At 41.9% G+C, this 27,708-nt stretch overlaps 1 protein-coding gene across 2 annotated transcripts in view; it reads right to left on the reverse strand.

The window, feature by feature from the left end:
* Positions 1–27,708, reverse strand: part of USP13 (ubiquitin specific peptidase 13) — a 131,459-nt gene that overhangs the window by 74,365 nt on the left and 29,386 nt on the right. For both annotated transcript variants that reach the window (XM_061415126.1, XM_061415134.1), the window contains exons 3-6: positions 24,857–24,917; positions 15,478–15,599; positions 9,936–10,078; positions 6,433–6,617 (exon numbers count right to left, since the gene is read on the reverse strand). In XM_061415126.1, the coding sequence (XP_061271110.1) occupies positions 6,433–6,617; positions 9,936–10,078; positions 15,478–15,599; positions 24,857–24,917 (511 nt within the window). The remainder of the gene's footprint in view (positions 1–6,432; positions 6,618–9,935; positions 10,079–15,477; positions 15,600–24,856; positions 24,918–27,708) is intronic.

A 27,708-nucleotide genomic window follows, 5' to 3' on the forward strand; every position in this document is an offset into this window, starting at 1 on the left:
ATGAAACCATAGAAGCTGGCTTCACTGCTCTGTTCTCACAGCTCAAATGGAGAGAAAAAACAGAACTGTTGGTCAAACACCAAGTCATAAGCCACAGAGGAAAGGTTCTCTCCCGAGTAAGTGTGATCTGTTCACCCAAACTGTCTCTCTTCACCATGAGTTTATATTTGCGCCCACAGAGTACCTTCCACAGACAGGAAAAGAGGAGAAGCAAGAGAATGCTCCAGCAATTGATCTAGAAAGCCAAACACAAAATGAATGAGGTCAAAGGTGTGTACTATCACCTTAGACAGCATAAGTCCCAGACCAAACAGAATCTAGACTGTAGTCAGGAAATGAAAGCAAGTAAGAGGAAAGAGATGTCAGTAAAAGAGACACGAAGAAAAAGAAAAAAGGGTAAATCAGAGGAACAAATTGTATTGGTGTGTCTGTCTTCCTCCATCTGTTTACTCCACAAATACTTACTGACACCCACTATGTGTGAGGGACTTTGCTGGATGCTAGAGATACGATAGTGAACAACAATTCTGTTGCTCAGGGTCTGCTGTCTTATGAAAAGTGCCACAGTGTAGCAGCAAAGAAGAACACAGAGGGGTACAAGCCAGGTCAAAACTAAAATGAAGTAGTCAATCCTTGATTCCAAATCCTTGGACTGATGCCCAGGTCAGGGTTGAAGATGACCAAGTAAGAAAAGCCACCTTGAGATGCTGCTGAGCTGGGCAGAGTCAGGGGGATAGGTGATTTCACAGCTGCCACTGATAGGAACAGAATGATGGGACAAAAGTGATGATGAAATAGTTAGTCCCACCGGAAGATTGTAAGTAAAAAATATGGGAGACCCCCATATGTTAATGATTACTCAAGAAAGCAGGTTTGCTTAACCACAAAACCAATCAGGCTTGCTTACCAAAAAACCCATGCAACAGAAGCAAGGGACATGCCCCAAAACAATAAAACAACGGTGGCCTGAGTCCCAAAATCCTACCCAATGAACTCAGTAAATTAATGATCCCTAGAACAAGTTCTGTGCACACACACAAAAATAATTGTTTATGGAAAGGTAACTTTTCAAAATGAAAAACCCTCATTGTACTAAAACTTGAAAACATTTTTCCAAAATTCTATATGACAATCCTGGCCTGACCATACAGGGACAAGTAAGCTTCCTGGCCCTACCTGGGGGAGGAACTGATGATGAAAACATGATATCTATTCAAGACAGATAAAGGTCTTCTCTCCCTCCCTACTTTTCCTTTGATTACAAAACTGCAGCCCACTAAGTTCTCGGGACACAGCAGTTCTTGCCCACCCGCTTCTTATCTACCACTTTACTGTCACTGAATTCTTCTCTGCACTGAGACAGAAAGGACTATAGTACCAGGGCTCTTCAGAGCCCTCCCCGCCAAAATGACACTGATTTGTTTCACCATGGCCATCTCAGAAGACCCTTCTGCAATCACCAAGGCTGTGAGGCTTCTTCTTAGGTAAACTAATTTCCATGATGAAAGAAAAAAACACCTTTGCCTGCCTCCAACCTTTTTAATTCCCTTCCCACCAACCTCAACCTCAATCTGCCAAAGAATGTCTCCTCCCACAGAGGAGAGCTCTTCATTTGTTTGTACAGTGATCTGTTTCTTATTTTGTTTCCTGCTGTACCCATGGAACCAGAGTGGAATTTGATAGGGGGCCCACTTTTATTACCCAGCCACCACAATGGCCATGACTGGGGGATCACAGCTTCCTGGAAGAACTAATTCTAGACTGAGATGTCAAGATGAGTAGGAGTTTCTCACTGAACAGGTATATCCTTGTTGGGGAGAAGGAAACCAGGATGATTGGATCATACCACCATTAAGTATCTGAGTTCACAACCTGCTTGGATTCCATGTTCACTAAGCAATAGTCTAAATATAATTCAGCTTCCCACAGGGAAGGAATGTACTGGTCGAGTTGACATAAACATCCCACTTACAAGCAGTTGTGGTTCTCATTAGAAACTAAAAAATAAACTCCCTGACTTTAAGATTCTGGCTCTTGTGAGTTGAATTAGCTCCTCAGTGAGCCTACCAAGTATGGAAGATGGGCTCTCAACAGAAGTACCTTCATAAGGAGGCAGCCACCCTGCCCCGGACAGAAGGAACCCTGCCCTCCTGGGTCTCAATATCCACAAAGCCCATTCTCAGACATTTAAAGAAACTTCACATTTTTGTTAATTTATTTGGCTTTTAAATAAATATTAAGCTACACCTAGCAATCTATTAAACAGATTTAAAAAGTACAAAAATAGAATTAATACATCTCATAAACTAATATCTTGGGCAAACTTCAGGAGATAGTGGAGGACAGGGAAGCCTGGCGTGCTACAATCCACACGGTTGCAAATAGTCAGACACGACTTGGCGACTGAACAACAGCAGCAGCAACAACAAATAAACTAATATGATAATTAGACTGAAAATAATTATTTGCATTAAAACCAACTCTGCATAAGATAAACAGGAATCAAATCCTGATCTATTTTCAAAAACTGAACATTTTCTCAGCTAAGTGAATTCAAGAACCTTCATCATAGCTGAATGTTTCACATTGTTTTTGCCAATGTTTTATGTTTTCTATGGTTGAAAAGTAGCATTTATTCAAATACTCTCAATTACGTGATAAGGAAAATCTTGAAAGTTCACCCTCCCCTACAAGAAAAACAAAAACTTAATAATGGCAGATAATGGGTTAATATTCTTAATGGTTAAGAAGTTTTTAAAAGCCAGTAAGGAAAACACCCACACCTACTAGAAAATCACCCTAAGAAACTCAGAAAAAGAACTACAAATAGCCAAGAATACTATGAAAAAGTTCAGCCTCACTATAAAGCAAGTTAAAACAAGATAACAGATTAGCCAAGGTTTTTAAATATTCTGAATATGAAAAGTTGTCAAAGATTTGTTGGAATAGGTATTCTCATACATTTCAGGAGGGCGTATGAATTACTACAGTTATTTAAAAGAGAAACTCGGCAACTGAAAATTAAATTTAAAGGTTCAACCCTTTGTTCACAGGAACGTGTCCTTAAAAGAAAAAATCATTAGACAAACACCCAAAGACTTGCATATATACAAAGATGCTCATCAGAAAAGCAAAACGGTAACATCTTACAGGGAAACAAGAATAATTGATGCTTTTGAACTGTGGTGTTGGAGAAGACTCTTGAGAGTCCCTTGGACTGCAAGGAAATCAAACCAGTCAATCTAAAGGAAATCAGTCCTGAACATTCATTGGAAGGACTGATGCTGAAGCTGAAACTCCAATACTTTGGCCATCTGATGACTCATTGGAAAAGACCCTGATGCTGGGCAAGATTGAAGGCAGAAGGAGAAGGGGATGACAGAGGATGAGATGGTTGGATGACATCACTAACTCAATGGACATGAATTTGAGCAAGCTTGGTAACGGACAGGGAAGCCTGGTGTGCTGCAGTCCATGGGGTCGCAAACAGCCAGACACAACTGAGCTACTGAACTAAACGGAACAGGGGAATAGTGAAATGATTTGTGGAACTAACAGGGGATACTGAAGAATGTTTAATGACATAGAAAATATAATGTTAAATAGAGAAAATAGGGAATAAAACTTTACACAGTGTGATTCAATTTTTGTAAAAATGCAGGCTATGTATGTGTATTTGTATGAGAACTGATCAAGGCTTTAAAAAAGAAAAAAGACTGAAAGGATACACTCAAATTATTAGAAGCAGAGCAGTTTGTCCAGGGAGTGGTATTACTCCCGATTTTTATTTTTAAAACTCCATGTTTTTTTATTTCTCTAAATTTTTCTCTGCTTTCTAAATATGTTACACTGAATATCTGCTTCCCATATTATCAAACGGCTAATATAAAACTTTCCTGTCTGAGGTTAAAGGAAAGAAACTTTAGATGAACTCTAAATCACAGTTTGAAAATAAGTTTCATGCTTAAAAAAAAAAAAAAAAAAGCTCCTGGAAAAGATTCTTAGAGAACAGAATTAATCCTTGCCTTTATTCAGTTCAGTTCAGTCGCTCAGTCATGTCCGACTCTGCTACCCCATGAATAGCAGCACGCCAGGTCTCCCTGTCCATCACCAACTCCCGGAGTTCACTCAGATTCACTCAGATGTCCATCGAGTCAGTGATGCCATACAGCCATCTCATCCTCTGTTGTCCCCTTCTTCTCCCGCCCCCAACCCCTCCCAGCATCAGAGTCTTTTCCAATGAGTCAACTCTTCGCATGAGGTGGCCAAAGTACTGGAGTTTCAGCTTTAGCATCATTCCTTCCAAAGAAATCCCAGGGCTGATCTCCTTCAGAATGGACTGGTTGGATCTCCTTGCAGTCCAAGGGACTCTCAAGAGTCTTCTCCAACACCACAGTTCAAAAGCATCAATTCTTCGGCACTCAGCCTCCTTCAGAGTCCAACTCTCACATCCATACATGACCACAGGAGAAACCATAGCCTTGACTAGACGGACCTTTGTTGCCTTTATTATTAGCATATATTTAAATAGAATACAATTATTTAAATACTTATAGACTAGTTGGTTCATTTAACCAAAGTATCCATGCCTAGTATAAGATTTTTGTATGGAACTCAAAGATGAATAAGACAGAGCTCAACTGAAATTTTAGAACAAAGTCCCATACATAAATAATTTTAGTCTTGAATAGGATGTTCTGAGAGCTGGACTTCTAATAACTAATCTCAAAGCACTACATAATATAACTTCACCATAAACAGAATGAAATACTGCCATCTGCAGCGACATGGATGGACCTAGATTACCATACCAAGTAAAGTAGGCCAGAAAGAGAAAGAGAAATATCACCCATCATTGTGTATGGGATCTAAAAAGATGATACAAACGAACTTATTTCCAAACAGAAACAGACTCACAGACACAGAAAACAAATTTATGGTTACCAAAGTTTGCTTTGGTTAACAGATACAAGTTTGGGATTAACAGATACAATCTACTATATATAAAATAGATCAGCAATAAGGACCACTGTATAGCGCAGGAAACTATATTCAATGTATTATAATAACCTACAATAGAAAAGAATCTGAAAAAAAACGAATCACTTTGCTGTATACCCGAAACGAACACTGTAGATCAACTATACTTCAATTTTTCAAAAAGGTCCTGCATCTTTAAAATAGCACTAAAAGTAGAAACATCTGAATTATCCTCCCCTTACAGTTGTACCCAATAGAATACCTATGTTATGATCCCTTCTCTCTGGAGCCCCTACAAGGACTGTGATGATTACCACGTATACCATTCAACAGAGCCATGTCACCCCAAATCCAACTGGCAGACTACAGTTCATGGGGTGGCAAAGAGACACAACTAAAAACAACATCAACAAACAAAATTCAGTCAGAGAAAGATAACAGAGAAGAAAAGACAAATGTCTATATTTGTCCTAAAAAAAATCATCTTACCTTAAAGCAGAGAAGAAAGAGACTTAACACCTGGACAGATGGAGAAGACTGACCTGAGTATGGGTCCAGGTCGGTGCTTCATAAATGCTGTCAGTGACCTGAGATGATGGGTTCTTATGACCACAGCTCTGTATTTAATTTTCTCATTATCAGTCCTGATATAAGTTCTCTGTTCCCTCACCCAATGGTGGAAGGAATTAACTGTACAAACATGGCTAAAAGCTAACGCAGTGTGAGAACACACAAAGGATCAGTAGGAACCAGTTCTAACCCTCTGCTGCACTGGACGAAATCACTGCCCACTGATGTCAAGGGGTCTGAACACCCCGTATCTTGAACAACCATCTACTCCATAATGACACTAATCCCCCTAATGGACTCTAGGCTTTCAAACCCCTACTATTCTAATGGTGAGTTTGATTATGCACATTTACTTCACAAGTCCTGATTCCTCCTTCTGTCCTCTTTGTTTTTTGGTCGCTCAGTCGTGTCCAACTCTTTTGTGACCCTGTAGAGTGGAGCCCACCAGACTCCTCTGTCTGTGGGATTTCCCAGGCAAGAATACTGGAGTGGGTTGCCATTTCCTTCTCCAGGGGATCTTCCTGACCCAGCAATCGAACCTGCGTCTCCTGCACTGGCAGGTGGATTCTTTCCCGCTGAGCCATTAGCCAAGGAACATACAGAAAGATACAAAAGCAAAAAACTTTTACCAAGACTCTACTGTGGGCACCAGGCTAAATGATTATGCACCTTGACAAATCTATGAGGGAAATACCATGATTATCCTCAAGATGAGGAACCGGAGGCTGACCCAAGATCTCACAGCTAATAAGAGGTAGAATCAGGATTCACGCCTGGGCTGTCTTAGTCCCGAGCTTATGGCCTCCAATCCCAGAGATGAAGGCACTGGTTAAACCAAGAGGGAGCCACTGCAGGTGCCTGAGTTGGTAAAGGCACACTCACCGGCCCCATCCGGAGTGATGGTCCCCAGTTTCACAGCGAGAGGGTAGCCTGTGTCTCTGTAATGCTCCAACGCATGCCCGTTGCCCCCAGAGCTGTCAAAGAACCACTTCCCACACAGCACGGAGCCATCGGTCAGGTTCAACCAGAGGTTCTCCCGGAGGTCGCACCTGGCACACTTCCAACCACTGTGAAGTCATCAGAGGACAGTTAGCACAGCCACAGCACAAGGCATGATGAGAAAACCAACATCTAAGAAAAAGGGGTGTCTCAGGTTGGGGGGGAGCAGGGTCGCAGGAGATGGTCAGTGGAATAGCAGAGACCCATTCCAGAGCAGAAGGAGCACTCACACGGGGCCAGGTCCTCCAAGAGAGCTCTTCTACCTTAGAAAACTGACACAGAACCTGAGGGTAGGAAAAGAGGCCATTTCCTTAAAATTCCTTAGATGAGAGACAGTAAAGCCTGAGTGAGTGTAAATTATGAAAGATCCCATGTGTATAAACAGCTGAGGTTCTAAAGCATCAACCACTAGTAGTAATGCTTCACTACTAGTTTAAACAAAACTCTACTACACTGACAATCTAAGTAGAAAGGAATCCACTTCATTGTTGTTGTTATTATTCAGTCTCTAGGTCGTGTCCAACACTTTGTGACCTCATGGGTGTAGCAGGCCAGGCTCCTTTGTCCACCACTATCTCCCAGAGTTTGCTCAAGTTCATGTTCATTGAGTTGGTGATGTTATCTAACCATCTCATCCTCTGTGCCCGTTCTCCTTTTGCCTTCAATCCCAGCATCAGGGTCTTTTCCAATGAGTCAGCTCTTTGCATTAGGTGGCCAAAGATTGGAGCTTCAGCATCAGTCCTTCCAATGAATACTCAGGGTTAATTTCCTTGAGGAGCATTGGTCTTCTTGCAGTCCAAAGAACTGAAGAATCTTCTCCAGCACCACAGGTCGAAAGCATCAATTCTTTGGCACTCAGCCTTCTTTATGATCCCAAGTCTCACATCTGTACACAATTATAGCTTTGACTATATGGACATTTGTTGGCAAAATGATGTCTTTACTTTTTAATATGCTGTGTAGGCTTGTCATAACTTTTCTTCCAAGGATCAAGTGTCTTTTAATTCCATGACTGCAGTCACCATCCACAGATCTTGGAGCCCAAGAAAAGAAAATGTCACTGTTTCCACTTTTTCCCCTTTTATTTGTCATGAAGTAATGGCAAAGAGTTGGCTCATTGGAAAAGACTCTGATGCTGGGACGGATTGGGGGCAGGAGGAGAAGGGGACGACAGAGGATGAGATGGCTAGGTGGCATCATTGACTCAATGGACGTGAGTCTGAGTGAACTCCGGGAGTTGGTGACGGACAGGGAGGCCTGGCGTGCTGCGATTCATGGGGTCGCAAAGAGTCAGACACGACTGAGCTACTGAACTGAACTGAACTGAATGGGACCGGATGCTATGATCTTAGTTTGTCTAATGTTGTTTCAAGCCAGCTTTTTCACCCTCCTCTTTCACCCTCTTCAAGAGGCTAAGTTCCTCTTCACTTTCTGCCATAAGGGTGGTGTCATCTGCATATCCGAGGTTATTGATATTTCTCCCGGCAATCTTGATTCCAGCTTGTGCTTCATCCAGTCTGGCATTTTGCACGATGTACTCTGCGTACAAGTTAAATAAGTAGGATGACAATATACTCCTTGATGTACTCCTTTCCCGATTTGGAACCAGTCAATTGTTCCATGTCCAGTTCTAACTGTTGCTTTGTGACCTGCATACAGATTTCTCAGGAGACAGGTAAGGTGGTCTGGTATTCCTAGATAGGAACTCTATTCCTAGATAAAAACTCTTTAAGAATTTTCCACAGTTCGTTGTGATCCACAAGGTCAAAGGCTTTCGCAAAGTCAATGAAGCAGATGTTTTTCTGGAATTCTCTTTCTTTTTTCTATGATCCAACAGATGTTGGCAATTTGATCTCTGGTTACTCTGTCTCTTCAAAACCCAGCTTGTACATCTGGAAGTCCTTGGTTCACGTACTACTGAAGCCTAGCTTGAAGGATTTTTGAGGATAACCTTGCTAGCATGTGAGATGAGCACAATTGTACAGTAGTTTGAATGTACTTTGGCATTGCCCTTCTTTGGGATTGGAATGAAAACTGACTTTTTCCAGTCCTGTGGCCATTGCTGAGTTTTCCAAATTTGCTGACATATTGAGTGCAGCACTTTAACAGCATCATCTCTTAGGATCTGAAATAGCTGAGCTGAAATTCTGTCACCTCCACTAGGTTTCATTCCTAGTAATGCTTCCTAAGGCCCACTTGACTTCATACTCCAGGATGTCTGGCTCCAGGTGAGTGACCACATCATTGTGATGATTCGAGTCATTAAGACCTTTTTTGTATACTTCTTCTGTGTATTCTTGCCATCTCTTCTTAATCTCTTCTGCTTCTGTTAGGTCCTTACTGTTTCTGTCCTTTATCGTGTCCATCCTTGCATGAAATGTTCCCTGGATCTCTCCAAATCTCTTGAAGAGATCTGTAGTCTTTCCCTTTCTATTGTTTTCCTCTTTCTTTGCATTAACAACTTAAATGAAGGTTAAATGCCAGGTATGGGGCAAGGGCTTTTCAGAAGTCTTACCATGCAATTCTAATAAACACTCTTCAGCATTATTACCATCCCCACTAACAAAGAGAACAACAGAGGGTACAGAGCCTTCCCTAAGACCACACAGAGCAGAGGGCAGCACAGCCAGGGTCCACACAGATAGGACACATTCTGAATCCACCTGCTCTTTCCCTCTAGCTCCTGCCTCTGGAAAGACACCTGCCTCTGATTACAGGAGGTGCCAATGAAGCCTAAAGAGCATTCCAGCCAAAAGGTGATAACCAAAGACTGTTGTAAGTCTTTGTAGCTGGGTCCCCCTAGAGGTAGACAAAGATCTGAATGCAAATGGCTTGTCAGGGAGGTGATCCCAGGAAGCACTCTAAGGGAGTTGAGGGAAGACAGACTGAAAGGGTAGGCAGCCAGGCTGGAGACTGTCAACAAGCAGATGACCCCCTGGGCCAGTGGGGCTCAAACCAGCTGCGGAACTCAAGGAGATGGTTATCCTACTTGAGGGTGGGGGTCTAGGTATTCATCCTTCCACTCCACAGCCCCTGGTTGGGGGCCGTTTCAGGACAGGAGGGAGCATGACTCCGCAGCGTTTCTGACTGTCCCATGCACCAGCCAACCTGGCTCTGGCAGATAGAGAAAGCCCCTAAGAAAGAGCTGCAGGTGTCTGCAATCATATGCCTTAGGGTGGGGATGGGCTGGGCTCCGGGGTGGGGACTGGCCACGGTCAGCGTCTACTACAAAGATATAGATAATTCCAGAGAGAATTTTTGAGCTTATTTTTATAAAAGGCAACTGATAATAACATATATAATTGCTAATTCAGTGGAGAGGTAGAAAAATAAATAATCCTTTGGCCAGTTTTAGGCGGGTAAAGTTCCATTTTGCTGACTCTCACCTTGGAGGAATTCTGACTCCATTGTCCAACTGGGTAAGGTTATTGGCATATTTCGACACTGGCAATTCATTCTCCCATGTATCTGGGTCCTGCTTTCTGTATGGAGATTTTGAGCTGAGAACTGCATCACAAGCAATGGTTACCTATAAGATAAATGCAGATATAATACATAAAACAGTTTGAGAACAGCAACTTTTGTAAAATGAATCTTAAAGTTTATTAATAAATACAACTTAAGTCAAGAAAATTCAAACAGCTTAGTTACCATAAGAGCAAGATGCTAGTTTCCTGACTCTAGCACTTTCCCCCTGGGTCTAGCTAGGTTTTGTCCTGGCCTGGAATTTGCAGTATTAACAATGACACAAGATACCAAAGAACTAAATCCAGTTTGTAAATCCAAGCATAAAAGTCAGATTTAACAATTTCTGTCTCTTAGCAAGTGGAGTGAAAAGTATAAGGTGAACAATTTACAAGGGTGAAATTAGCAACAGGAATACCTAGGATTTACCCAAATGGTATGTTTTACTCCTAACAAATTTACACCAAGATATCCAATATCCTTCACTCATCATACAATGACATGTGGTCAAGGGCACTGAATGGAATGCAAGCAGCATGGCTCCATTTCCTAATCTGGTGCAAATGTGACCTTGGATGGGGACATGCCTAGATGTTCTGTGCCAGACCAGCCATTAGGAGCAAATCTGTGATGTCCAGCTTGGCACCAACTAACCACCAGGGAGGGCAGATTCTCTCCTTTCTCCCAAACCCCACTGATCCTGGACACAGGCCTCTCACAACTATTCACTATTTGCTTAATGCTGTAAGATATTTCTAGCTCTCTTGAAAAACATGTTCTGATGAGAATGTAAAATGGTACAGCCACTTTGGAAAATAATTTGGCAGGTCCTCAAATGTTTAAACAGAACTACCGTATGACCCTGCAATTGCATCCCGAGGTATACACCCAAGGTATTAATAAATAAAAATATAGGTCTACACAAAAACTTATCAACAAATGTTCACAGAAGCATTATTTATAACATCCAAAAGTAGAAGCAACCCAAATGTCCATTAATGATAAATGGATAAAATTTTGTATTTTGATATGAGAACTGTTATCAGCAATAAAAAGGAATGAAGTACCAATACATGCTACAACCTAGATGGACCTTGAAAATGTATGCTAAGTTAAAAGAAGCCAGCCACAAAGAACCATGATTCCTTTTATATGGAATGGACAAAATAGGCAAATCCATAAAGACAGAAAGCAGATTAGTGACAGCCAGAGGCTAGGGGGATAAGAGGCAGAGGGGTAGGTGATGGCTGTGGGGTAATAAAAATATTCTAAAATGAGATAGTCATGATGGATGCCCAATTCTGAATATAATAAAAGCCATTGATTGTTTTTAAATATTTTTAACAAAAATGTATATTCTACATCACTATCCTGCACAATTAGCTGAACTTCATAAAGAATGTTTTCCTCTGGGTAGCACCACCAACTGACCCCAGAACAGATTAAGAGACATACTGTATGGTTCCCTGCTGGCTCACTTGGTTAAGAATCCGCCTGCAGTGTAGGATACCAGGGTTTGATCCCTGGGTCAGGAAGATGCCCTGGAGAAGGGAATGGCCACCCACTTCAGTATTCTTGCCTGGGAAATCCTACGGACAGAGGAACCTGGTAGGCTACAGTCTATGGGGTCACAAAGAGTTGGACCCAACTTAGTGATTAAACCACCATCACCACCAAATGGGAAATAAATCTAAAGAGTGGAGATAGATACACACACACACACACACACACACAACTGATTCACTTCACTGTACAGCAGAAACTAACATATTATAAAGTAACTATACTCCAATAAAAATATAAAATAAACAACTACAAGGAAAAAAAAGAGATAATAGAGGCCTCAGGTGCCATCCCACACCCACCCAGGCCATGAGCAATTCCTATCAGCCCTTCATCCAAAATCTATTTGCAATCTACCTCTTCTTAATTTCGGTCACACCCATCTTAGTCCCAACCGTCATTCCAGCCACACAACAGCCACCTTAAGGTCTTTTTTCTCCCATTCTTGCTCCCTCTTCGCTGCCCAGCAGGCAGTGATCTGCTGTGAACATTACAGCCCATCCTTCTCCAGCTTTTAAAACTCTCTGAGGATATACTGAACACTGCTAATTGACACCACTGGGCTATGCACGGTCAAGAGAAGGAAAAGGCTCCTGCCCTCAAAAAGCTTACATTCTATTACAAAAAAAAAAAAAAAAAAAGCTTACACTCCATTACAGATCAGGCAATTGGGCATTCATAAATATATTTAAACCTCTTGATTTTTTTTTGGGGGGGGACAGTTTATTTGATAGAATTTTTTGTCATAATTGATTTACAATGTTATATTAGTTTCAGGTATACAACATAGTAATTGATATTTTGTAACATATACTCTATTTAAAATTATTATAAAATAACTGGTTATATTCCCTGTGCTGTACGTTATATCCTTCTATCTTATTTATTTTATACCTAGTAGTGTATACCTCTTAATCCCCTTTCCCTATCTTGCCCCTCCTTCAATGTTTTCCAAAAATATTCCCATTTATCTCCCACAAGCAGTGTTATATAATTAGTACTTCCTTTCAATTATCAAAAATCATCTTCCACTCCCTTCCAGTAATGTCCCTAGAAAACAAGGTTGAGTTCACCATGAGCTCCTTCCTGATGCGATGTGTTTGGGCCATGCTGCCTTAGCACTCCTGGCTACAAATCCTCATCTTTTTACTCTGGCCTGTTATAATCTCCCTGCTATTTCACTGACTACCTTGATCCCTTCCCTGTCCTCTTCTGAATCTTCTGCATCCCATTAGATCTTTAAGTGTTCTAATTTGTAATGCACAACAATTCAGATGTAATAGTCTCTCTTTTCTTTGAGATTCCTTCCTGGTGACACCTGACAAAATTTCCTTAATCGTCTGGGACACTATAAAACATTGACCTAGTGTTTTCAGAATACCATCTAAAATCACTTAGAGACCCTTTTTATGGATCACAATTGAAAGTCAGGATCCATTATCCTATATTATACTATGAATTATCTCAAGTTCACGGGTGTTCTGGAATTGGCTCAAACTGGCTCACAGAATTGATTGCTAAATTTTAAGAAATTCTCAAAGAAGATTGTTAAGCACAGCTGTTATTAAAAATTAAATTCTATAGGCTCACCAATAAATATACTTTTTAAAGGCAAAAAATGTTTAAAACTCTTCACTCCCTAGCTGTGTTACTCTACCTTAATATCTAATCTATATGCATTGGAAGTCCCTTATATCCACGTTATGTAAGCGGTGGAACCCATAGGTGATGGTGTCCTACTGCACATCTCTTCCCAACACTGCATTGGTGACATGTTAGCCTGAAATCAGCCACGCTGGGAGTATTTACACTACTGAAATCGGCAACCACTACAGCGCAGGGAGCTGGTTGCTAACCAACTACAAGCGCACCACTGCTTGAGCTCCTGCGTATAAAATGAGGCATTAGATCTCAGGCGCTAAGATCCCTACTGAGTCCCAGACGCCATTCTCTGTGGTCCCTGAATCACTGAGAGGTAGTTCAGCTTTATGGTAGAATCTACAGAGTACCTATCTGAAACTGAATTTTTTTGTGCTGAGAAATGCAAGAGATGACAGAAGCCCTGATTGGGTAACTTGAAGTTCAATAATTTGGGGTATTTAAAAACTTAAAAAGAGAATTATCAAATACCAAAAATGAAGCAAAAGCATGAAAAGAAATTATAGTAACGAGCATCTGTTATATAGATAAAACCAGTTACCATCAGATAAATCCAGGCTTCCCCTTCTATCTCCCTACCTCACCTTCCAAACAATTCTCTCCCTCTCTTTTTAATTCCTAAAGCACTTCTTAATTCTAAAAGACTCTATTAGAAATTACAATATATATTGCTAGACTCAGATTTCTGTGACACTTCACCTCTCTATAAAAGCATTCACACTTGGAATTATGTTCTGCATATAGAGAATAATTAAAAGTACTTAAAGGCTCTCTTAACTTTTCTCACATGAAGACTTTTTTTTCATAAGTGAGTGAGAGAAAAATCATCCCTCATGACATTCATTCAATGTCATGAATCAAGGACATCAATGTGCTGCTTCTTTTTTGATAACAGACTCAAGTGTTATATTAAACAAGAGCAGTGAGAACTCCTCGTTTTATACAGGTACAAGCTTTAGTATATAATATCAGATAATGGTAAGACCATTTTGTCCACCATATATTTTGCCCTTGGTAAATGCCCCATGAGTAGATACAGGGAACTGCAGAAAGTAGAGGTAATTTAATTCTGTATACATTGCTAAAAGCCATGCACTTGGTACTATTGTAATAAAAAGGATATGCTAGATCAAATAATTAGAGGAAAGAGCTATAACAGCTAAATACACAAATTTTTCAATTCTGTGGTTTTATGTTTAGGTATAAAGTAGATCAGAGGCAAAACTGGCTGAATGGTGGAAACCTCACCCCTAATGCCATGGGAACCCCGAGCACAAATGTGCCCACTTGGCAGGGGCATGTGAGCAGGGAGGAGGCTATAGACAGTCATACAACATTTGGAAGAATCGGGGACCTAGAGATTTAGCTTTGGTTTTAGCAAACCTTGAGGAGGGAAAAAATGAGCTGGAATGTCTAACTCTGCTATCTGTGGCCAGACTCTGAGAAGTCAGGATGCAACAGAGTAGAAAAGAGGAAAAGAAAGAGAAAAGAACACAAAAAAGGATGAGGCAGTGGAGACAATACAGGAAATGAGGGGAGAGTAGGAAAATAGTCTGGGCCCCACAGAATTCAGGAAGCAAAGTAAAACAGAAACTGGCTTCCTCATACCACCACCACCACCCCGCCCTCGGCTTTAAGTTGTCCAGGAAGATGAAAGGTGCTTCACAAAAAAGAAAGGAAGGGGCAAACACTCACCACTAAATCTCAATTCTAAACCCTAGAAAGCAGGCGCTGTCCTAAAAGAATACACTCCCACAAAGCTCCTGCACACCTGTGATTTCTAAATACTTGGTTATTTTCAAACTCGTGTTGCTATTGTTTCTCAGTGGAACTCTTTTATGTTTCCCAAACAAAATTATACATGGAAAGCCAACATGTAGAAGAGAGAAAAATTGTAGGCGTCCCTCTAAAGGGGAGGCAATCCCTCTCCTGCACATCTCAGGGACACAGTTTGAAAATCTAAGCACAAGACTGTGATTCACGGGTGACGAGAAGCCAGCCCACGTGGAGGAGGCCAGCCAGCAGCAGCAGAGGGCACGTGGCCCAGTGTTACTGCAAGGGACCCTGCAGGGCCCTCTTGCAGACGAGGAGCAATCTGCTCCTGTTTCTGCTCAGTCTCCTCTTCCTCTCTCACTCACCCTGCCTTCCCCACCGCCCAGCACACACACCTGACACACGCACACACACACCTGACACAGAGAGTCACGCGCATCTAGCTAGCAGCCGTGCACACTCACTGACCAGGGCTGGTAACTCCTCAATATTTGGTAGGGCTATTTCATAGTGGTCTGGGAATATAACAAGTTTGGCTTCATCTTCATATTCATAATCGTCGCTATTTAAATCGTCATCAGTATCTAGATCTGAGGAGAAAACAAAAACAAAGAACAAGAAGTGAAGAAAGAACATAGCACACCAAGGCAGCACTCACTGGGAAAGCCAGAAGCTCACAGGGCTGACAATCCAGCCGTTCACCTGCCCCAAGCCAGGACCAGGAGGCCTTTCCATCCTCCCTAAGTTGTACACGCTTATCTACTAGCAACAGATGGACAAAGAAGACTGAGTCACATCATAAAGCTTTATACCTAAAGCATTCATTTGCACTAGATGTTCAGTTCTTACAGATGTTGAAAGGAAGAGGTTGGTCATTATGACTTGTCGGGTACTTGGCTCCTGACTTCACAAGAATAGGACGGAATATTTCTCCAACACAACAGAAGAAAGTACATGGATTTGAGAGCAGATAAGCCCACCTTCAACTCTGGCTCCAAAATTAATGTTTCTTTGGTCAAGTCACAAATTCCCTAAGCCTTAGTTTCCTCATTTGTAGAATGGAGATAATAAAACTTATCTCACACAGTTTATATGGAGAATAAATAAATTATAAACAAGAGACCTGGCACATAATAATTCTTACCATTTACTGGTGACCTATTTTAAAATAAAATCTCTATTTCCCTCCCTCTGTCCCTCTTTCCTACCCTCCCCCTCCCCACTAAGAGTTATTAAGATACTGAGCCAGAGGGGGGACCCTATAATCTAAGCAGTCCTGTTGCCCTCAGGTCATGGAGGATTTTCAGTAAGGAAGTCTGGCCTGGTATCTATCAAGTCATCACCTCTTTGCTTGGCTAGTCTCTGGGAAAGGTTAGGCAAAGGCTCAAGGAAATGTCCTGTCACAATATTTACATGGACATTTCAGCCTTGCATTCACATGGATGGCAGAAACCCAGATCGTGTTTGGATATTTAGACATTTGGAACTATGGTGACTAAGAGCTCTCAAGCCATCTTCCACTCACACACACACAAACAGGTACGCAAATACGGGCTCTGTAAACAGGAGAAAGTTATTTTACTAGATGAAGCAGCCAGCTGAGAACCAAGGGATCTAGATTCTGTTACTACCTTGTTGTATGCCTCAAAAGCCTCAACCTGGAACCTTTTTATGTACAAATCTGCTCTTAAATTTCCCAAGGGAGAGCAGTTTTAAGTGGAAAGTGAGAAACAGCTGGAGCACAGTGTATACATTTTAATAAAAGGTTCTAAATAATAAGGATCGGAAATGCCAAAATAAACAAATAACATTGTTAGGTAGCCATAACAGGTGGTTTTCACAAAAAACAATGTCAAAGAAGAGTCTGAGAGGTTAAGAAGTAACTAGGGCTTTTATTTAAAGAAAATATTCAAAGATAGACATCCTATGTTATAAAAATAAGAATTTCCCAGTATCTAATTTTTAAAAATTAGAACCTAAATGTTCAATGAGAATGGTGTTTAACCCACTAGAATATTACTTAAATGATATTTTTTAGACTGTGTAGAAACATGAAAATTTTTATGCCATGTTAATGCTAAAATTATAAAGTTCATCTTCACTGAAAAGACAACTTTATACTAGTTATATTCATAGACAAAAATTGGAAGGAAATCTGAACAAATGAAAACAATGAATATGGGGAATTCTATGGCAGTTCAGTGAGTTAGGACTCCACACTTTGACTACCGAGGGCGCAGGTTCGATCCCTGGCCAGTGAGGCCAAAAAAAAGAAAAGAACAAGGGGACGAACTTTATTCTTAAATTCTTCTTTATCATATTGTGCATAATAATTTTGAATAACCAAAGTATAAATCTTTTGGTTTTGTGTATAGATTCAGCTCATATAACACATAATCTAAATTTTTTTTCCAGAGAAAACATACACAATTCATAATGCTAATTTAAATCTTACCTGGCCAAAAACAATGATAAACTAAGTCAAAAAAAAAAAAAAAATCCCACCCTGACATTGACTAGCTACATAAGCCTGGGAAAGTTCTTTCCAAGTTCATCTTCCTCACGAAGAGACGACAGACAATATTAGCTACCCAGTACCACTGTTGAGAGAATCAAAGAAGATAAGGTTTAAGGACCTGGTTGGGATCTGGTAGGGGCGAGGGGCTCCACAGAATAGCTGCCATCACTCCCACATCACCCTCACCATCACTGTCCTCTCTTCTCCACACTATTAACAACTAACAGAAGCACAAGCGCCCTCCCTTCCCTTTGGCGGACAGCTCCAAAGCAGTGCTGTGGTCAGTTTCAGGAGGACCAGGATATCACGGGGATCATCTACGTGATCCAAATGTGGAGAAGATATAAACTTCAGATGCTTCTAGACGGGAAGCTCTAAGCGCAGGGAGTGAGTCTTATCCACCTTCAAATCACTAGTCCCGGCACAATGCCCAGCACACACCACACACTCCACAAACGTCTGGAAAGGAGACTTTAGGAAGTTAACAGCACCAGCATGTTAAAGACAAAAGCAAAGCTAGCACATCCAAAGTGCTGCTTCAGTTTGGGGCTTTTTTACATTGGTAACTGATGTCTGTTAAAAAAGCAAGACTGCTGTCATGCAAAAAAGCAGAGCTTTGTACTGGAGTGGCTTGCCAGTCCCTTCTCCAGGGGATCTTCCTGACCCAGTGATCAAACTCTGGTCTCCTGCATTGCAGGCGGATTCTTTACCATCCGAGCCACCAGGGAAGCCCACATTCAGCAGAGGTAACCTACACTCTGAATCTAACTGGCAAAGTTAAAGTTTCCCCTGAATATACATGACCCTTTGATTCTAAATATGTCTACAATTTCTAAATTTTTCTAATTAGAGTGTCACCAGCCCAAAATATCTAGTTAAGGAACCTACAGGGTAACTAAGGGCTAGGGAACAGCAGAAAAAGGACCCCCAACCTCTTCCAAACAGTTACTGGGACAATGAACTGGTAATTCCTGGATGGGCTCCTTCTCTAAGTTAAAAAACAAATTTTATTTTATAATACCCCTTCTTGAACTCTACCTCAGTGATCTGCTCAGATCCCTGAGAAGTAGCTGGGACCACAGCCATTCCAAGACGTCACTACGAAGCGGCACAGCAGAGGAAAGGATCTCTAAATCAAGCCAGAGCTCTGAAGCCAGGCTCAGGGTTCTCTCAGCCAGACTGTAACAAATTAACTAACATTAATTTGTTAATCTGTGTGCTAGAAGTGAGCAGCCTTCTGCATCAGTGCTGGGAAATCTGACCAACTGCGAACCCTCCCATGATGGTATGGGGGCAGCTCCTTGAGCCCAGACCCTGCTCTATGACCTACTCAGAAAGAATGGACAAAATGGAGTTTCCTTGAAACTTCTGGTCATTATGTGCGCAGATAAGTTTCCTGAGCAGGTCTATTCCAGGAACTTTCTGCAGCTGCTCTGTTTTCCACCTGCTACTAAGTTGCTTCAGTCATGTCTGACTCTGTGCATCCCATAGACAGCAGCCCACGAGGCTCCCCCATCCCTGGGATTCTCCAGGCAAGAACACTGGAGTGGGTTGCCATTTCATTCTCCAATGCATGAAAGTGAAAAGTCAAAGTGAAGTCGCTCAGTCGTGTCCGACTCTTCGCAACCCCATGGACTGCAGCCCACCAGGCTCCTCTGTCCATGGGATTTTCCAGACAAGAGTACTGGAGTGGGGTGCCATTCCTATTCCTCATCAAGCATGAATGTCAAGGTTAAAGGCAAAAAGGGTGGAATGTAAGCTCCCCCGAGGTTTCAGTCAGTTCAGTTCAGTCGCTCAGTCGTGTCCGACTCTTTGCGACCCCATGAATCGAGCACGCCAGGCCTCCCTGTCCATCACCAACTCCCAGAGTTCACTCAAACTCATGTCCATCGAGTCCGTGATGCCATCCAGCCATCTCATCCTCTGTCATCCCCTTCTCCTCCTGCGCCCAATCCCCCCCAGCATCAGGGTCTTTTCCAATGAGTCAACTCTTCGCATGAGGTGGCCAAAGTACTGGAGTTTCAGCTTCAACATCAATCCTTCCAATGAACACCCAGGACTGATCTCCTTTAGGACTGGTTGGATCTCCTTGCAGTCCAAGGGACTCTCAAGAGTCTTCTCCAACACCACAGTACAAAAGCATCAATTCTTCGGCGCTCAGCTTTCTTCACAGTCCAACTCTCACATCCATACACGACCACTGGAAAAACCATAGCCTTGACTAGATGGACCTTTGTTGGCAAAGTAATGTCTTTGATTTTTAATATGCTGTCTAGGTTGGTCATAACTTTCCTTCCAAGGAGTAAGTATTTTTTAATTTTATTGCTCCAGTCATCATATGCAGTGATTTCGGAGCCCAAAAAAATAAAGTCAGCCACTGTCTCCACTGTTTCCCCATCTATTTCCCATGAAGTGATGGGACCGGATGCCATGATCTTCGTTTTCTGAATGTTGAGCTTTAAGCCAACTTTTTCACTCTCCTCTTTCACTTTCATCAAGAGGCTCTTTAATTCTTCCTCACTTTCTGCCATAAGGGTGATGGCCTCTGCATATCTGAGGTTATTGATGTTTCTCCCAGCAATCTTGATTCCAGTTTGTGCTTCCAGCCCAGCGTTTCTCATGATGTACTCTGCATCAAGTTAAATAAGCAGGGTGACAATATACAGCCTCGACATACTCCTTTTCCTATTTGGAACCAGTCTGTTGTTCCATGTCCAGTTCTGACTGTTGCTTCCTGACCTGCATACAGGTTTCTCAAGAGGCAGGTCAGGTGGTCTGCTACTCCCATCTCCTTCAGAATTTTCCACAGTTTATTGTGCTCCACATAGTCGAAGGCTTTGGCATAGTCAATAAAGCAGAAATACATGTTTTTCTGGAACTCTCTTGCTTTTTCCATGATCCAGTGGATGTTGGCAATTTAATCTCTGGTTCCTCTGCCTTTTCTAAAACCAGCTTGAACATCTGGAAGTTCATGGTTCACATATTGCTGAAGCCTGGCTTGAAGAGTTTTGAGCATTACTTTACTAGCATGTGAGATGAGTGCAATTGTGCGGTAGTTTGAGCATTCTTTGGCCTTGCCTTTCTTTGCGATACTCTAATAGTGAGACTGCACCAAGCTATTCAATCATGCAATGTTCAACCATCATTGTGTTCCCTTAAAGAGTTAAAATATCCTGTGATTTACCTGTGAGTTTGTTGTGGCAACCTAGAGTGCCTCAGGACACAGTTTGGGAACCAAAGTATTAATGGCTCCCCACCACCTACACAAATAAAATCTAAAAGCATGGCATAGGTCTAAACTATTACTGGAGGAATAATCAACATACATAAGGATGTACAAACAGAAACTACTATTTGTCTCAGGGTAACTAAGTGGCTGGGACATAGGGAAGGGAGAAAAACTTACTTTTTGTTACAGAGGCTCTTAAAACTTTTCAATTTTAAGCTTTGTCCATGTGCTACATATTTCAAAGGATATTTTTAAAATTCTAATTTTAAGTTTCTCTCCTAGGAGAAGCACAAAATTTCTCTGATTCAAAAATCACCAATAACTGTCACTGTTGATTCTAAAAAGAGTTACCCGTAAAAGTGAAAACTGAGGGATGGATCCTTAACTAGGATTTCATTTAGATGACTATCGAGGTAATCAGGAGAAAGAGTTAACTTGAATGTAGGGGCAGAATGGGGCTCAGGAGACTTGGATAAGCATACAGCACTAGCTAATGGCCTCAGTTTCCCTTTTAAAATCAATATGAAGGTCACAACTGAATGATTCAGTGGTTTCAATGTTAGTATTGAGCCAACTGGAAAGGAATTAGTCATAAAGTCATTAAGTGAAACGGGATAAAAAGCCTCTATCCAGGAGAAAGCATTAGTCATCTGCCTGTGTTTCGTGATGGGTCATCATAACTGCATTTCAATAGCAGTGAAAAGGTACTTTCTAGTCAAAGAAACAAAGAGGCTGCAAAAGAGTTCTGAGCTCATTTCCTTTTCTTGAAGAAATGCCCAATGTCCCTTTTTAGGGAAGGAAATTGTGGCAGGGGCTACATGCTGCGTCCCAGTATTCATTCTCTCCTCCTCCTTTTTTCGTCTTTATTTATTTCTTTGGCTATGCCAGGTCTTAGTTGTGGCATGCAGGATCTTTAGCTGCAGCATGCGAACTCTCAGGTGTGGGATGTAAGATCTAGTTCGCTAACCAGGTATCAAATCCCAGCCCCCTGCATTGGAACCATGCAGTCTTAGCCACTGAACCACCAGGGAAATCCTTACTCTCCCCTTCTTCCTTAGTAACAGACTTTACTCAGTGAAGCCAGTTAACAGACTTTGCTTTCCAGCCTCCTATGCAGCACACAGCATAGGCATGTGATCAATTCCTGACCAGAGAAGTATAGTGTGGCATGGGGATCTGTGAGAACGCTGACAAAAGGAAAATGAATAAACTGGGAGATTAGATTCTTTTGTCCCTTCCCCTTTTTCTTCCCTGCTTTCCAGAATGGGGATGTGATGGCTGGAATTCTAGCAGCTATTTTGTACCATGAAGTGACCATGAGGTTAGAAATCACAGACCAGGATGGAGGGTGAAACAGAAATATGGGAAGAACCTAGAATCTGATGAATATGAGGGCATCACATCAGCCTGGATTTGCTGCTTCCCAACATCCTCTACATGAAATAAAAGAAATTAACATCTACCTCATTTAAATTCACCAATATTTTATAATTCCTGTTAAATAAACCAGAGGTAAGTCTAATACAGTGCTACCCAGGTGGCTCAGTGGTAAAGAATCCACCTGTCAATGCAGGAGACACAGGAGACGTGGGTTTGACCCCTAAGTCAGGAAGATCCCTTGGAGGAAGAAGTGGTAACCCACTCCAGTATTCTTGCCTGAGAAACTCATGAACGGAGGAGCTTGGAGGACTACAGTCCATGGGGTTGCAAAGAGTCGGACATGACGGGAACACAGCACAGCACAAGTCTAATACAGTCCTTCACTGAAATTAATTTACCGGCCACACCACCTTTAAAACAGAGCTATGATCAGTGTGGCAAGAGTATAGTGGTTGCTACTGGGAGCTATGAAGCACCAGTTGAGGCTTTAAATCAGGGTTTGTGAAACAATTCCTACTAATATAAGTTAGTGAAGTGTCTGAGTATAAAATCATAGAAAGAACTGGGGCCTAGGGCAAGTCCCAGCGTGCCAATGACATTCAAATTTAAGTTTTTAAAAAACTGGTACAATCCAAATAGAACATTTTTGCTGGATTGTGAGTTTCTGGCTTTCTAAGACATGAAATGTTGAGAGAACACAGAGAGCAGCCCATAGAAAAAGTCCCACTGAAATGAAAGGGTGGGCTAGTGCTCCCAGGAAGCAATGGAAGGGTTCACATAGTAAGAAGCACAAAACCTCAATGCTTACCTTTGGATTCTTTTGTTAAAAGTTACTTGACAATATCCTCTACCACCAATATGATAATTAGAAAAATCAAACTGCAAGGTCTTTTGAGTAAAAAAACACAAAGGTTAAAGGACAAGAGGTCAGCTAACTCCTTTACTCAACCAAAGAAAATAATGAAAAACAACAGCAGATCAGGATGTTTAAGAATGCCATGCTGATGTCATTTCATTCAGAAGAAGTTCATTATCACCAGTAGTGCAAGGGAGCCGAAGGCTTATAACCAAAACGTCAAAACGCATTCAATCATTTCAGCTTTCAGACTTATTCTAAGCTTCTCCGAGGCTAGTTGGTTAACCTGGGTTGTGGTCCAAAGCCATGCGGAGCAGTGGGAAAGATTGGCCAGTGTGGAAAGACCAACTGCAGATAAGCCTCATAAAGAAAACCATGGGCTGAAAATACGGAGAGAAGACAGCAAGAGCGGACCCAGTGCAGAGTAACAGAGAAGCCAACCATGAAGGAAACTCAGCTCCAAGACATTCAATGGCTTTACTTTTCAAATAATCAATGTGTCTTTTTGTTATAGAAAAAGAATTTAAACACAAATAAGCAAAAAGATGAAAACTAATGTCACCTCAATTTCACCATCAGGAAGGAGTTACTATTAACAATTTGGAGCACATTTTGCCAGACACTACTAGGCTCTCAGTTATATATGTATATGAGTATGTATGTACACACATATATATACATACATACATATACACACATATATGTAAGTATATACATATATACATGCATTATGTACACACATAGAGATGCACATACACCTGTATGCATATATAATTTTTTTAACCAAAATAAAATTACAACATGCAAACAATTTTGAAATTCCTTCCAAACAATAATCCTAGGCATTTCCAGATATAAACTTGCCTGGTCAAAAATTATCAAACCATTTGTTTTTCTGGGAAAACCATACAGGAAGTTTAATATGAAATATGATCATGATTACATGAGTAGAAGCCAGTCCTCACTTGTATGAGCAAAACTGGCTCTTCTGAATGAGGGAGACAGAAAATCACTATTAGATAAACACCACATTGTTGCAGGCAAGATCCACTAATGGATGATAAAATTAGTGAACAAAAACTTGAGGAGAAACATATTAGTATCATCTCCAAGTATCACTTTCAAAATATTTATTAACTATACCTTAACCTCACAGTGGAAAAACCCAGCAGACACCACCTTAACAAGTGAGCAAGGTTAAACATCACCTGTTCAGCTTCCTGTGCTCCCTGATGGCAGGCCCTGAAGAGGGCCCCATCACTTCTGAGGAATTCTGGCCAAAAATGCATGACCTCAGGCTTACCATGAAGTCACATGATAAATCCAAATTGAGGTACAGTCCACAAAATAACTGGCCAGTACTCTTCAAAAGTGTCACAATTATTAAAAGATTTTAACAGTCTACAGAACTATCACAGATTAGACAGGATTAGGGAAACATGACAACCAAATGCAACATGGGATACTAGAGCAACAATAAAAACAATATTAGTAGAAAAAAATAGTGAAATACAAATAAAGTCTGTAGTTTGGCTAATATTAAAAAAAAGAAAAGAAAAAAAAAAAAAAAACCTGTCTCTTCCTTAAAGGCAGTGAAAAAGGAGACCAGAAGCAGAAGCACAATTTCTCTCCAGGCACTATCAGCCTAATTGCTTCAAAACACTAACCCTGCAAGTATGTTGGAAGCATCCTTCACCACAGGTAAACACAAAGTGGAGACAGACCATCTCGAGTGAAATTGGCTCCTCTCATCTTTAAACTGTAGAGCAGTAAACAGCCAGTTCCTCCAAATCAAACATGTGCAGTCACCCACCCACCCACCCACCCCCACACACAGAAAACTGTTAACAACTATTTACATTACCTAAAAACATCTTGGAATTCCTCCTTTTGGGTAAAGCGCCACCAGATGCGCCTCTTACCTTCTGAAAAGAAAACAAGAGATTGTTAAAATGCAGCCTCTGGGACAGATGATTGGGAGTTGGGGTAGCACCTCAGAGGTTCTTAGTTTTCATAAAAAGGCCAAGAGGAAATATTCAATCTGGACTAGAGATGCCAGGATAAACAAGAACTTGACCCATGTCCATGAAGGGAGGGGGAAGGCAAAGGTAATGGTCCACCTGATTATGCTTTCACCAAATTATCAAGAAAGTACCTCTGGGAAGGGAAGTGAAGCCAGGGGTCAGGGTGAAGGGGACACTTCAAGTGGGCAAGTGTTTCCAAAAGGCTGGAGTCCATGCCCGAGGCCAGAGGAGCCCTGGGGGGACGGTGGCTCCAGGAGGGAGGCTATTGTTCCCCTGCTATTCACTAAGCCCTGTGCTTGGTCTTCAGTGCTCACAACAACTGCTGTTGGAAAGAGTTCATAAATACCAATAAAGAGCTGCTGATATTCTGGTCATAAGAAGCCCCAGTCTAACCTCCCGAAACACTTTTGGAGCTCCCACTGGTGACCGTTTACCCCTAAGCTCCGTGTATTTTCTATCTCTGGCAGAAGTCCCCTGCAGCGGTGAAACTGCTCTCAAGTGGTTTTGCAAAAGAAGTCATTCATTACCCTTTTGATACTCGCACAAAATGTTCGACTCTCAAAGAGGCTATTAAAATGTTTGCCTCAAATGACCAAAACTATATTTCCACATGCATGTTCTTCTCGTTACTCAAAGAGCACATTTCAAACACTTAGCAGTTGTGTGGATCAAACCCCAGCATCCTTTCAAGCAGCCACCTGTTAAGGCAGCACCAAGGCTCTGCTGCTTCTTTAGTTCACCCTCTTATCACTATTAGAGGCTTCCCAGGTGGCTCAGTGGTAAAGAATCCATCTGCCAATGCAGGAGACGCGAGTTCAATCCGTGGGTTGGAAGATCTCCTGGAGAAGGAAATGGCAACCCACTCCAGTATTCTTGCCTGGAGAATTCCACAGACAGAGGAGCCTGGCGGGCCACAGTCCCTGGGGTCTCACAGAGTTGGATGCGACTGAGCGGCAGCAGCAGCCTATCAGTCTTAACTCTTCTTTCCCATATTTCATTATTTGGCATTGAAAGTGGACTCATCTTTGTGATTCTCCCAATAAATTTTTATAGCTTCTACTATAAGTTTATAGTTCCCACAGGAAAGTAAAATTATTGGACTCTTTAGCTCAAAAGAGCGTGGGAAGAAAGGAGGAGAGGAGCTGCAGGGAGACCTGCTGGACTGTGAGGCTCTCCCCAAATGTGAGAGTCACACCTCAGACTCAGATTAGGTCTGATTCCATTCAGAAAAAAAAAAAGGCAACTACCAGGCTTCCCTGATAGCTCAGCTGGTAAAGAATCCGCCTGCAATGCAGGAGATCCAGGTTCAATTCCTGGGTCGGGAAGATCCCCCGGAGAAGTGAAAGGCTACCCACGCCAGTATTCTGGCCTGGAGAATTCCATGGACTATATAGTGTATGGGGTCGAAAAGAGTTGGACACGACTGAGCGACTTTTTCACTTCACTTTAGCTCAAAAACTTGTCTATCCAAATACTAATGCTACATTCATGTTATGGCTCTTAGAATCTATCTCCTCCAAGGTCTCAGAGTCTCTGCTCCCCTTCCCTCCACCAACCTGCCTCAAAAAAGGACGAGATAAAACCTTCACCAAAGGTATATTTAACCATCCACACTGAACAGTCCTGGAGGTCACTTGTAATCTCTCTACAGACGTTTACAGCATCCTTCTGCTTGTTCCAATCTCACTGTCCCCTCCACTCCTGCATGAAAGTGTGGGGAGAAAGGAGGAGTTTCAGGGAGACCTCCTGGACTGTGAGGCTTTCCCCAAATGTGAGAGTCACACCTCAGACTCAGATTAGGTCTGATTCCATTCAGGAAAAAAAAAAAAAAGACCTTCCTTCCAAAGACCATTACCTCTGTGCCTGCATCAGTCACCACTAGGTGATTTGGCTTGAGAAACTGGAATTCCTCAGCCACAGACGTGACTGTCAGGCTCTGTGTTGGAATTCAGGCTGCAAAGTGAGTGAAGACACGGTCCATCCCTTGAGGAGCTCACCAGCAGCAGAGGGGAGCACGAAAGCAAACAAACAGCACAACGGATTCCAGTGTTAAGAGAAGTAAGGATGACATCATAAGGAAGAAATGATGGTTCTTCTGGGGATACAAGGGGTGGGCAGGGCTGGTGAGTTAAGAAGAGCAGTGGGCCTGGTGGATAGCAGCTATAGAGCAATTATGCTAGTTGATTGGTTGGTTGGTTGGTTGGATGGATGGATGAAACATGAATGAGTGGGGGGATGATGGATAGATATACGGATATGCTGACCACAGGGAGTACAACAGATATAAAAGGAATAGGGATGAAAGGAGGGCATCCCCCAAAACAGAAAACAGCATGCATAAGGCCTGAAATCATGGTGTGTTCCAGGAAAGAGAAGGGGTTTGCTATATCTAGGGCAATGGAGCTGATGCAGTAAAAGGGAAGGTTGGAAAGGTCACAGGGGTCAGATCATGGAATGCCTTATAATCATATACAGAAGAGTCTGGACTTCATCCTACAACAAAGAGAAAGACATTCAAGATTTAAGCTTCAGTGTGCCACAGATGCACACCGGGTGAAAAGGTCACTCTGAGTGCAGCATGCAGACTCAGGGGGGTGGGGCGGGGGTGGGCAGGGCACTGAAGACAGCACATTGGAAGGAAGGAAGGCAAGTCAGGAAGCTACAGCATTAGCCCTTTTAAGGCATAACAAGA

The sequence above is a fragment of the Bos javanicus genome, chromosome 1 (genome assembly GCF_032452875.1).
Source record: "Bos javanicus breed banteng chromosome 1, ARS-OSU_banteng_1.0, whole genome shotgun sequence".
Classification (NCBI taxonomy): Eukaryota; Metazoa; Chordata; class Mammalia; order Artiodactyla; family Bovidae; genus Bos; species Bos javanicus.